General features: G+C 40.4%; 1 protein-coding gene across 4 annotated transcripts in view; it reads right to left on the reverse strand.

Moving 5' to 3' along the window:
- wwp2 (WW domain containing E3 ubiquitin protein ligase 2) overlaps nt 1-12,319 on the reverse strand; it is a 92,829-nt gene that overhangs the window by 61,000 nt on the left and 19,510 nt on the right. For all 4 annotated transcript variants that reach the window (XM_057836921.1, XM_057836923.1, XM_057836920.1 and 1 more), the window contains exon 6: nt 591-669. In XM_057836921.1, the coding sequence (XP_057692904.1) occupies nt 591-669 (79 nt within the window). The remainder of the gene's footprint in view (nt 1-590; nt 670-12,319) is intronic.

Below are 12,319 nucleotides of genomic sequence, written 5' to 3' on the forward strand. Positions count from 1 at the left end.
AGCTGCATTGCAATTGTTCCATAGCCTTTTCGAGCTTTGTGGAGCACAACAATTTTTTTTCTCTGGTGTCTTTTGAAAGCTTTCTGGTCTTGCACATTGTAGCAGTTGGATTATGACTGACTGTGGGGTGCACAAGTGACAATAATGAGCTAAAACGGGTGGTCTACTCATGGGGTAAAGGTGGATTTTTTTTTTAAGGTACACTGACAACTCTTTGAGTTTCATAATTATTGCTTATTCTCAGGGGTACAAATACTTATGAACCCCAGTAAATTACAAATAAATAATTTTACAAATCATACAATGCGTTTCTGGATTTTTTTTTCAGATGATGTCTTCATGAGTGGAAATTTCAGACCTCTAACTAAGTGGCTGAACTCGCAAAATCACAAGGGGTGCAAATATTTCTGCTCCTCACTGTATTATAGCAAGTGTTGCACTTAACTGCAGTTACATTGATTATCATATCAAGAGCGGACCTGTCAGAACAGAAAACAATGGGCCTCAGGAACTTTTTATTCCAGAAAACAATGTAAACTGGCACTAAATATTTCTGGTAATTGGAGTGAATGTGCCTCTTTTGGTCTAACCTTGTTTGAGATCCAGCAGCACTGGAAGTCTCTTCACTTTGTGTCCTCCTCAAGGTGGGTCTATCAGATTTAAATATTTCTGCAACAAGAAGACAGAAAATGCATCAGCAACTAATTAAAACGCAGAGAAAGTAAATATTACTTTTTACTACTACTACGTTTTCTCAGAGCTCTTAAAGGTAGGGTTCATATGGTGGAACGAATATTGAGAAGAGCAACTCAAACCAGGCCTGCAAGAAGGACTGAACGGACCTTCGCAGTTTGGCGCAAGTCGGACATCACTCAACTCGGACGGCACCCAGCTCAGGGTGGTGAGACACGAACATGTGCCCGAAAATCACCTTGTTTTTTGTCTGAAACCCGTTTAGTGTTGTGACCATGGCTGACAGAAATGTTTTTGTACATCCTGAGATGAGAAATACATTAACACACCAGGGTGAAAAAAACCCTATTGAAGAGGGTCCTATAAAAAAGGAGGGGTTACTAAGCTGTGCAGCTACGCCCTTATTCAAAACCAAAATGAATCTTCTAATAGGGCCAATTCGACCAAGTGTGCCAAATTTCATGGCTCTATAAGCTTCCCAAGTCCCTGAAGAAATCTACGTCCTTTTAATAGTGAACAAAGGGTCGTCATGGCAACAGTCAGAGACTTGTGGACATAAGCCAAAATATGTAGTATTATAAAAGTTTTTGTAACTACAACCTGATAGGAGCTGGACATGTATAAGTAAAATGAGTGACTTTGTATTGCCACTAGTTGCCGCTGTAGGGTTGATGCAAATGATCCCTATCTTTATGGAGCAACTTTAATCAAAGTCTACAACCTTGTCACCGTGAAATTGGTGAACTCTTGACTACCAATTGTTAGTTGATACAGTGCTGCTCAAAAGTTTGTGAACACCCTCAACATTTTGGAATTTTCTATTATTTCAACCTGATTTCCTAATCAATCAATTCAGTAGTTTTTTTTTTTTGTTTTTTTAACAGTTGTGTTGTCGAGACTAAATTAAAAAGAGTTTTCATCAACTGATGTAGGTGCAAAATTGAACTGTTTGGTCACAACCAAAACCGCCATGTCTGGCGAAAAGTCAACACTGCATACCACCAAAAGAACCTTCTCCCAACAGTGAAGCATGGAGGTGGGAATGTCAAGATCTGGGCTTGCTTTTCATCCTCAGGACCTGGACAACTCCACATAGTCCAGGGAATCATGAATTCTGAGGAATATTGTCAAATCCTAGAACATAACCTGACGCCATCTGTTTTGAAGTTAAAGCTTGGCAGAAGGTGGATCATGCAACATGATAATGATCCAAAGCATTCCAGCAATACAACCAAGGAATGGCTGAAAAAGAAGAAGATTCGTGTTCTGGATTGGCCCAGTCAAAGTCCTGACCTAAATCCCATTGAAATGCTGTGGCGGGACCTGAAGCGAGCAGTTCATGCCAGACGCCCATCAAACCTCTCTCAACTGACTGCGTTCTGCAAGGAAGAATGGGCAAAAATCCCCCAAAGTAGATGTGAGAGGCTGATTAGTCACTACAGAAACCGTTTGGTTGAGGTAATCTCTGCAAAAGGAGGCGCAATATCCTATTAACTGAAGGGGTTCACATACTTTTGCACACATGATATCTGAGTTTTTCTTAAATCAACCACTTTTGTTAAATAAAGAATGACAATATAACTATTTCTTTTGTTTCAGTCCATTATTTGGAATGTCAGTATTGTGGATTTGGGTATAACTTAACATTTAATAAGGTTATTTTAGTTTTTTTTTTACAAAAAATCTGACCATCGCTGTGGGGTTCACAAACTTTCGAGCAGCACTGTATGCCACCATCCATGGAGATTGGGCACCAACCCCCAGCAGATCCCACCAGCCTCAAACAAAGAGCTGCTGACCAACCAATTTGTCTCTTTCCAACCTGTTTACTCTTACAGACAACCTCGTCATCTTCATCTTCATTTTCCAATCCATACACCATGGCTGGACTCACCACTGTTTTATAAACTTTGCCGTATATTCTAACAGAGATTAAACAGCCAACACCTTCCACCACCCGTTACAGCCTGCTTGGATCATTTTTTTCACATCCTATTTAATGTCCCCCACTTACGCCATTTCTTTTCCCTGGAGCCTCACGTCATGTCTGCAACACACCTTATTTCTGTTCTACTTCTCTTCTAAATGTCCTGCACTATTCTAATATACGTCTCTGATAGGGATGCAACGATAAAGTAAGTCTTGGTTCGGTACGATTTTCAATACGAGAGACACGATTTTCGATTCGATTCAATACATTTAATGCTCTGAAACAAAAAATACAAGGCTTTTTTTGTTTGGTGTTTTTATTTAGCTAACAGGTTATTTTGCTAACAGGCAAAAATAACAATGCCATCATATAAACATGCATTTTAGTGCATAATATTTATGTGCTTACTTACTGATCTGAAAACATTTTGTATAAAAGTGCTGAGAGCAATCTTTACTGTTTGTAAAGTGAGGCGGGGCACACTGTTGATTGCTACAGCTAGGTTTACAACATGAGCAAAACATCCTATTTGTGGTCCCAATCCATCTGTGACACGTACTGAATTAACAATATTTGCAGCATTATCTATAGTCACTGGTATGGATTGATTTGGCCTGCTTAACTTCCATTCAGTCATGGCAGTTTTGAATTCATTGATGTAGTATATGGACTACGCGTCCCATGATCACTCTGGGCTCATGCAGCCAATGGCATGGGACTTGGGACTTGGGACTTTTGGGGGGGGGGGGGGGGGGGGAATCTAATGTAGCATATCTAAGTTGCTATTTGATGATATCTAGTGCGTGCGTGCGAGTGTTGTCGGGCATGAAAAAAAGTTAACAAATGCCACAGAAGTTACGTCTGCTCATTACTGCAGAACACCAGCATTTGACAATCGACTTTCAATTACAGGACGAGTTTGAAGTACAGCGCTCTTAATTTGCAACTCATTGTTCATCATGTAACCGTGAGATAGCTCTCAGTGTCGTCCCGGGTGTCCAGCTGTCTATTGTCAAAGCGAGGTTATTCGTAGCAGCCAAGTCAGCAACAATATATTGACGGACTTTGTTGTACGTATCCGTAAAGACAGTCTTTATTAAATATGTACGAGTGGGGATAGCATATCAGCTCACCCAAATGCTGCCAAACGACGGATCTGTGCAACACTGAAGCCGGCAAGCCGCCTCCTTTTTCTGTCTTTCTTCATGAGCAATGATCCTCGTGCGCCACACCTCACACCTTTCAGGCAGTTTGGGGGAGGAGTGGAAGAGGGGGGTTGCTAGCGGCAGAGTTTGTTTTTTCAAGGCAAAGCTGCGCCGGACATTTTAGCGAGAGAGACGACAAAAATAAATTCGGAAAATACATTTTGGGAGCTTTTCATTTGGATCGAATGTTTTTGCATATTGAATCGAAGAGGGTGTATCAAACGGTTCAATAAAAAAAACGAGTATTGTAGCATCCTTAGTCTCGACACTCTAGATTTCCTATTGAATTATCACAGTTCTATAATGCATCCGTGGAGCTCTTCCTAGGTATGTCCCCCTCTTCACTTACAAAAACAACTTCAATAGTCCATTATTATCTTTTAAAATACTCAAGAGCAAGGATGTAACTTTGAGTCGAACGTTGGGGAGGTTGAGATTTCCACTTGAAGCAGCTCTGAGGATATACCCTGCATGAAAAAAAAATCTTTAAATCCCTGAAATATATGGATAGAAATTAGAGGTGGGTGAAATTTCCGATTCTTAGATTATTCTAAATATTGGAGAGCGGTTCACAAACATCCATTTTCTGATTATTTAAATATGCTAAGTAATGCGGGACTAAAACAGTCAGCGCTGTCTTCGGGACGCAGTGAGGCACGGACCGACAACTCATGCCGCTAGATAAAAAAACAATAATACCTGACTGCGGCTAACAGCCGCTACAAACAAAACCCAGTTGCCACAAACTATAACCGCGTTGCTACAAACTGCGCCCATATTATGCTATGGTAGATATCACATGTATATATAACTAGATGCAAAATGACAGAATCGCCGGCGTTAGTAAACATCCGTCAACCTAAAGTAGTAGACCTCTCAGGAAGGCTCTGCTGTAGCGAACCTTCCGAGTGAACCTAATTAACTTTTTATCTAAAATACTCCTTAATCGGCAAAATACCGACTTGAATCGACAGTATCTTTAAAGAATGAAACAGTTTTAAAACATTCACATGTCGAAAGTAGACAAAAGGGAAATTATGGAATATCGGGAGCAATTTTAACAACTTTAATGGTTGAATCACAACATTAAATTAATTGAATGAAGTTTAAAGCTGCTGATACAGAATCAGGACTTGAGTGTTTGATTTACTGTTTTGAACTGTTAACTTGATACTGAAATAGTAGTTTATTTAAACCTGAGAAGAATATTTTAACCATGAAACTCAAAGCAACATATACAGTGGGGCAAATAAGTATTTAGTCAACCACCAATTGTGCAAGTTCTCCTACTTGAAAAGATTAGAGAGGCCTGTAATTGTCAACATGGGAAAACCTCAACCATGAGAGACAGAATGTGGAAAAAAACAACAGAAAATCACATTGTTTGATTTTTTAAAAATTTATTTGCAAATCATGGTGGATAATAAGTATTTGGTCAACACCAAAAGTTCATCTCAATACTTTGTTATGTACCCTTTGTTGGCAATAACGGAGGCCAAACGTTTTCTGTAACTCTTCTCTCTTTGCTTGGTGTAAAGAAATCAACTGTGGGAGCAATTATTAGAAAATGGAAGACATACAAGACCACTGATAATGTCCTTCGATCTGGGGCTCCATCCAAGATCTCACTCCGTGGTGTCAAAATGATAACAAGAATGGTGAGCAAAAATCCCAGAACCACACGGGGGGACCTAGTGAATGACCCAGAGAGCTGGGACCACAGTAACAAAGGCTACTGTCAGTAACACAATGCGCCGCCAGGGACTGAAATCCTGCACTGCCAGACGTGTCCCGCAACTGAAGCCAGTACACGTCCAGAAGAGGACTGGGGGAATGTGTTATGGTCAGATGAAACCAAAATAGAACTTTTTGGTAGAAACACAGGTTCTCGTGTTTGGAGGAGAAAGAATACTGAATCTGATGACTAATCTGTGTAAAGGAAAGAATGAATGGGACCATGTATCGAGAGATTTGGGGTGAAAATCTGCTTCCATCAGCAAGGGCATTGAAGATGTGACGTGGCTGGGTCTTTCAGCATGACAATAATCCCAAACACACCGCCAGGGCAACAAAGGAGTGGCTTTGTAAGAAGCATTTCAAAGTCCTGGAGTAGCCTAGCAAGTCTCCAGATCTCAACCCCATAGAAAATCTGTGGAGGGAGTTGAAAGTCCATGTTGCCCAACGACAGCCCCAAAACATCACTACTCTAGAGGAGATCTGCATGGAGGAATAGGCCAAAATACCAGCAACAGTGTGTGAAAAGCTTGTGAAGAGTTACAGAAAACGTTTGGCCTCCGTTATTGCCAACAAAGGGTACATAACAAAGTACTGAGATGAACTTTTGGTATTGACCAAATCCTTATTTTCCACCATGATTTGGAAATAAATTCTTTAAAAATCAAACAATATGATTTTCTGGGTTTTTTCCCACGTTCTGTCTCTTATGGTTGAGGTTTACCCATGTTGACAATTACAGGCCTCTAATATTTTCAAGTGGGCAGACTTGCACAATGGCGTACCGCACGCAAGCTATTTTTAGACCGTGACGTCGCATCGTAAAGCGGAAGTAAAGCCGAAGTGGGACATTATAGACCTGCCCTCGCATAGACCCAACGTAATTAGTGCTACTTTTCTCCAGTAATCTTTCAAAAACGAACATGCTGATCACACATTGCTTTTTTGGAACTTGTAGAAACGACTCTAGACATTACGACACATGAAGGATGTTTTCTTCATACGTTTCGGGAAACCAAAAACTCGGGAGGAAAAAATGTGAAGACCAAATCAACTTACGCGGACTTTAACACCAGCTCGGCGAATCCATTCACGTTTCATATGCAGTAAACATTATGTTGGGTTGGCATGGTCTTTCAGAGGACAAAGAGGTAAGCCATTTTTGTATTTTTAACTTATATTTTTAGCGTAACATTGTGCCGTACTGCTTCTGTCTGACAATGAATGACCTGAAAAGAATTACAATGGTATCTGACTGCCACTGTTACCGTTTCTGTTATGTATACTGTATATATATATTAAAAAAAATCTTTAGTAAGGGGGAAGTGGGGATTAAGGATTAAGATGTGCTATCAATGAAAAAATTAAAAGTGTTTGTTGGCTGTCACTGAGTAGCATTTGCGATCGCTACACAAAGCTAACTAAATTAGCCCCAAGAACGGTAAGAGACGTAGGACAACCAGAGGATATATCAGAAAGACAGGGATGATGGTAAAGGATAGCTTGTTGAAACAGGAAAATGTCATTGTCAGCAGTGTCGATAAAAAAAGCTAAAGCTATGCTTAGGTCGGCTCGTTTTTTTCGTCTTTTTCAGCCTTCGACACTAAAGCCATCTCTTTAACTGAACATTTTTATGTTCTTCCACATCTTTGCCAGTCAATTTGGCACCAGACACATCATTTTCGGAGAGAATTGGTAGGTTTAGCTCTGTAAACATCTCCTTCGTACACGATTTCCATTCATTTCCGATTAGGGACAAACGGTGACTTGTCCCTACTTAGCAACAGTAGCTAATGTCATGAATATTAATGAGCGGAAGTGACGTGTTGCTTGCGGTACGCCATTAGTGGTTGATTAAATACTTATTTGCCCCACTGTAAGCAGAAGTGCATAGAGTAGTCAAAAATATTAGTGAAGCAGGAGGGCATATGGAGGGTTTATGAAAACAGATAAATAAAAGTGAAAATATAAACAACAATCAATATAAAACTAAAATCAAAGATTAAATGAGTGGATTGAAATGTTCGCCTATTGTTTTTTTTGTTATTTGCTATTGCTATGTATATGGCGGAAAACACAGACAAGGCTGAAAAAGCAGTTTCTGCTCTTTCACCCCTCTTTAAAAAAATGCCATGCCTCAGAGACTGCAAGCTGTCATAAAAGCCAGAGGCGGTGCAACTAAATACTAGAGATGTGTTTTGATTGTTATTTTTTTGTTTGTTTCTCATGATTTGTTTGTCATGATTCTCTATATTCTTCCTCAGAATGGAGTGATTCTATGTCTTTTTCCCTGCAAATGCGCCATAAAAGTAACATTTACTGACCAAGACAATGTTTTTTATTCATTTCTTTTAGTGATTCTGAATGCTAAAGAGTTGCACTTTTTAACTAATTAATTATTTTTTCAAACTTTTTATCTGAGTTTGTTCAACATAATAAAATGTCTGAGTACTCGTCCAAGACTGGTGATTCCATACTTTTTGCTAGGGATTGTATAATGGTCATCCACATATGGAGCTACAACACCCTCAGCTAAATGCTGTACATTTAGTTAACACAAATCAATTGACAGACCTTTCCTCTCTCCCCCACCCCTAAAAACACACGTATTCACACACAAGGCCTTTCATCCAGTCCACTGCATGCCAGGAACAGAACGGAACCGCCCCCACTGCTGCAAACCAGGAAAAGAACACCACTGACACACATGCATGCATGCACATGCAAATAGTTGAAATAAGACTCACTATTTGAGAAATTATACATGGAACTTGTTGAATTGTTTCGCGTTTTGTTTTTTTAATTCAGAAGGAATTGAAGTTATGAAGTCCTGTGAAAAAGTATTGCACAGGCACTTCAACAATTTGCGCAATTTCTGCTTTTAATCTCCTAACACAGCTAGTATACAGGCCACAAAAAGATGCCGTGTTCTCACACAAAATCAAATTCTTACTCTGTTCATTTTCAGATTTACGTGTCAAAATGTGTCCAATATTTTGTAATCTATTTGTGCTTGCGAAGGTCAGTAAACACAAACCGTGACTTGCCTTCCCCTCTTTTCCCATCACAAAGAAGCACATTTATAGTGTCCGAGCAGTTGCAGCGCCCACCAATTACTTTTGGCCCAGTGTTCATTCACCAGAATACACTGGACTCTGTGTGAGCATATGTGTGCATGCCTGTACGTGTGCATAGAGGCATCTTACAAACTGTAACTTTGCTTTCAAACCACAAAGGAAAATAAGATGTCAGTCGAGCATGGGAAAATTGAATACTGTTGACTGAAAATCAATGCAGTATACTTAGAGCATGAAGGTTTACATTTCCGAACTGGATTTGGATGAAAAAAAAAAGTCAGCATAGTATAGAAGTGGTGAGTAAAAACTGAATGCAATGATGCAGAAGTGCCAAATTTCGGTATTTTTGTCGGAATCGAACGGTCAAAAGTTTAAACTGATAAAATGTATCATTTTAAAAGGAAAATGTTTATTTTAAATTGAAATTTTCACCCCGTTTTTACCAGTGTTGTTTTCGTCAGCTATATAGTAAATATTTCGTCAACGAACAATTTTTTCATGACAATGACGTTACGATAACGAGCTGAAAATGTGTCTTGGAGACCAAAACGTAACAAGATGGATGCCAGTACGAGGTGAAAATTCGCCATAGTTTCCATCATAAGTTCATAATGTGTGACATTTTCTTATCGTATGTCAGGGGTCAGCAACCTTTTTGGTGTGGCGTGCCACTTTCAAATTTTCTTGTCAATCAGTGTGCCACACCAAGATTAATGACGCACATCCGAATTTTTATATCCAACAGAGCTGTAATTTTACTCCAAAGAAAACAACATGAACATACGTTGAAATCTTACAACTACCATTCTTCTTTATCAAATAACTAACAAATAAAAGTATATTGTAGAAAATATCAAAACTTGAGCATCATCTTATGTAAACATATCACACACACACAACCCAGCAAGAAAAGGGGAACAAGCGTTATTCTCAGTGCAGGTCTCTCACAGTACAGAGCGGACTGTTTTAACCTTCAGGCGACTACTGTGTCTTTTTCACTAACAGTGAATTCTATGCACAATTTTAGATTTTATATAACAAATACAAAAGATGCCTACCTTAATGTGATCCCTGGCCCTGTTTTCCATGAATTTCATGTTTCGTCTCGTAGTTGCGTTTGACACTTGTTGTGCGACACACACACAACGCTCCTGAGGCATAATGCACAGAGCAAGCGGAAGTAACCAGCCAACCAGTTGTTACCGGCACCCCCAAGGGGCCGCTCTCCCCTACAGTATGACCAGCTTACTAGTTAAGCGTAAGAAAAAGAGAGGCAGGGAGCAAGGTGTTTTGAGAAAGTTGTGCGAAGAGCGCCATGAAAAGTGGCTGTGTCCCATGCTGGTTTTAGTTTTGTTAATAAAAGTCTCCAGCAAAATACCATCCAACGTGTCACTGTGTTTTTATACACATCACCACCTCTCTGAAGTAATAAGTACCGGGCAAATCGACGACAACAAGCCACGTTAATCGCCTGTCCACTACACCCTACGGTGCAGAGTTGCAATTACCAAAAAGTGCAATTGGTGACACAGTGTACTTCCGCCAGCTCTCTGATTGGTCGGCTTCGTGACAGGTTAGTAGTGTGTGCTGAATTAAACGCGCAGAGAAAAAAACCCGACAAGCGCAGGCGTCGAGAAATTGGGGGAGAGCTGGAGGTGTGCTCAAAATCCATTATTGCTCGCATATAACGCCACAGGCAGAGTGGGTGAGAGGGGCGGTCCCGTAAAGCCCCTCGCAACTGAAAATGCCTTGATTTCCGGTAAAAAGGCACATTGTAAATGGGCTCGCTTCCGCTATCCAAACAGCTAAACATGAAAAGGTTCACACTCCGGATGTTTTCAGTAATCCTTTATGTGTCTGTTTTCTTTTTTATGAAACTAAAACAATGAAAAAATTCATGCAATCAGCAACAATGCTGCAAATAACAAAAATGCCATCCATATATGCAAACACAATTAGCCTGTATTCAGTAGTTCTTAATTAGAAATATCAAACACATTTCCCCTCAAACATGCAACCTAAAGACAATATAAAGAGTGTAATTCTCAATTTGACAACAAAATACTCACAGACGTTGCTCTAAAGAACACAAATGCCACTCAAGTTGGGAGAGTGGAGCTGCCATGTATGTAACACACTGAATCCCATTTGAAGAACTTCCTATTTGCATTTTTCTTCTACTGTTTTAGAACCAATTAATAAAACGGCCACAAGATGGGGCGCTTGAGCAAGTGACAACCGACGATAAACATAACACGCATGTTTTTTTTGTTTTTTTTTGCCATGCCCTCGCGTGTCACTGGTTAACCCTTCGCGTGCCAGTGCTGACACGCGTGTCATAGGTTGCCGACCCCTGTCGTATGTGTAGTTAGCACGCATCTTAGCAGTGTTTGGTCGTGTCACTCATGTGACGTGCTGCGCCCGCCCCAAACACACACTTACTTATGGGCAGGTGACTAAGCGTGTGCCCACTCCATGCTCATTTCGTAAACACATGTGTCAGGTAGAGATGTCCCGATCCGATATTTGGATCGGATCGGACGCCGATATGGGCAAAAAAATGCGCATCGGTATCAGATCGGCCGACACGGAAAAATTCCGATCCAGAGATCCGATCCGGTCCGGGTTTTCCAGCGCACCGATTAAAAAATCCATTCCAGTTTTAGCTTCGGTTTCCCTAAAATCCGGTCCGCATTTTACGGCACTCCTTCAACACACTACATTACTGTCTTCCAATTTACCGAGAGACTTTATCGGTAAAAATGTCAGCTGTGTGGGATCATTTCACCTTAAAGGACGACAAAGACGAAGAGGCAGAGTGGAACATATGCCACAATAAAGTCAAGCGTGGTGGTAAAGCTGTAAGAAGTTTTAATACAACCAACCTAATCAAGCATTTCGCGACATACCACCACAAACAATATAAGGAGTATGTTAAGAAAACCGAAGACAAAAAGAAAGGTCCTACGCAACTAACACTGGCAGAAACTTTTGCTATGCGTGACAAACTGGCACTCGACAGTCCCAAAGCCCAGGGAATAACAAGAGTCATTGCCAAAGAATTCATTCTGGATGACGAGCCATTATCTATCGTGAGTAAAGACGCACCATCCAACACTTTTATGCTGAATTCCAGAGAAGTGGGAAGTCGGATTTATCCCACTCGGATGGGACCAGTTCCGATCTCAAAGCGTTCCAAGCAAATCTAAACAACAAAGATGGCTGATCGCGACGACGTGTTTTATTTTGGCCATCCAAAGACATTTTGACCTCCAGCGAACCTGACTTCCTATAAGCGATCAAATAGTAGAGGAAAAACGACGGCTGCGTTATTGCCCACACTGTAAACAGCCTTTTTTTTAGTTACATCCTTTACTGATCGTCAATATAAAAACATAGCACAACAAAGATAATTCACTGTATGAGAAAAAAATACATGGCGTCTCAAATAAACTTGATTTACTTCATTATTGTGTTATCATTCAATACGTTTTCTTGAGCGCCATTTTGTCCAGTGACGTCAGATTGAAACAACTTGGAAGTCGGGGTAGTTATTTTTTCTCCGACTTTGCGACTTGGACCTCCCAGTTCGAGTGGCGTTCCAATGATATTTTCCTAGTCGGAGGTCGGAAAAGTCCGACATCCCACTTTTCTGGAACGAAGCATTATTTATGTATATA

The sequence above is a fragment of the Corythoichthys intestinalis genome, chromosome 5, assembly GCF_030265065.1.
Source record: "Corythoichthys intestinalis isolate RoL2023-P3 chromosome 5, ASM3026506v1, whole genome shotgun sequence".
In the NCBI taxonomy this organism is placed as follows: Eukaryota; Metazoa; Chordata; class Actinopteri; order Syngnathiformes; family Syngnathidae; genus Corythoichthys; species Corythoichthys intestinalis.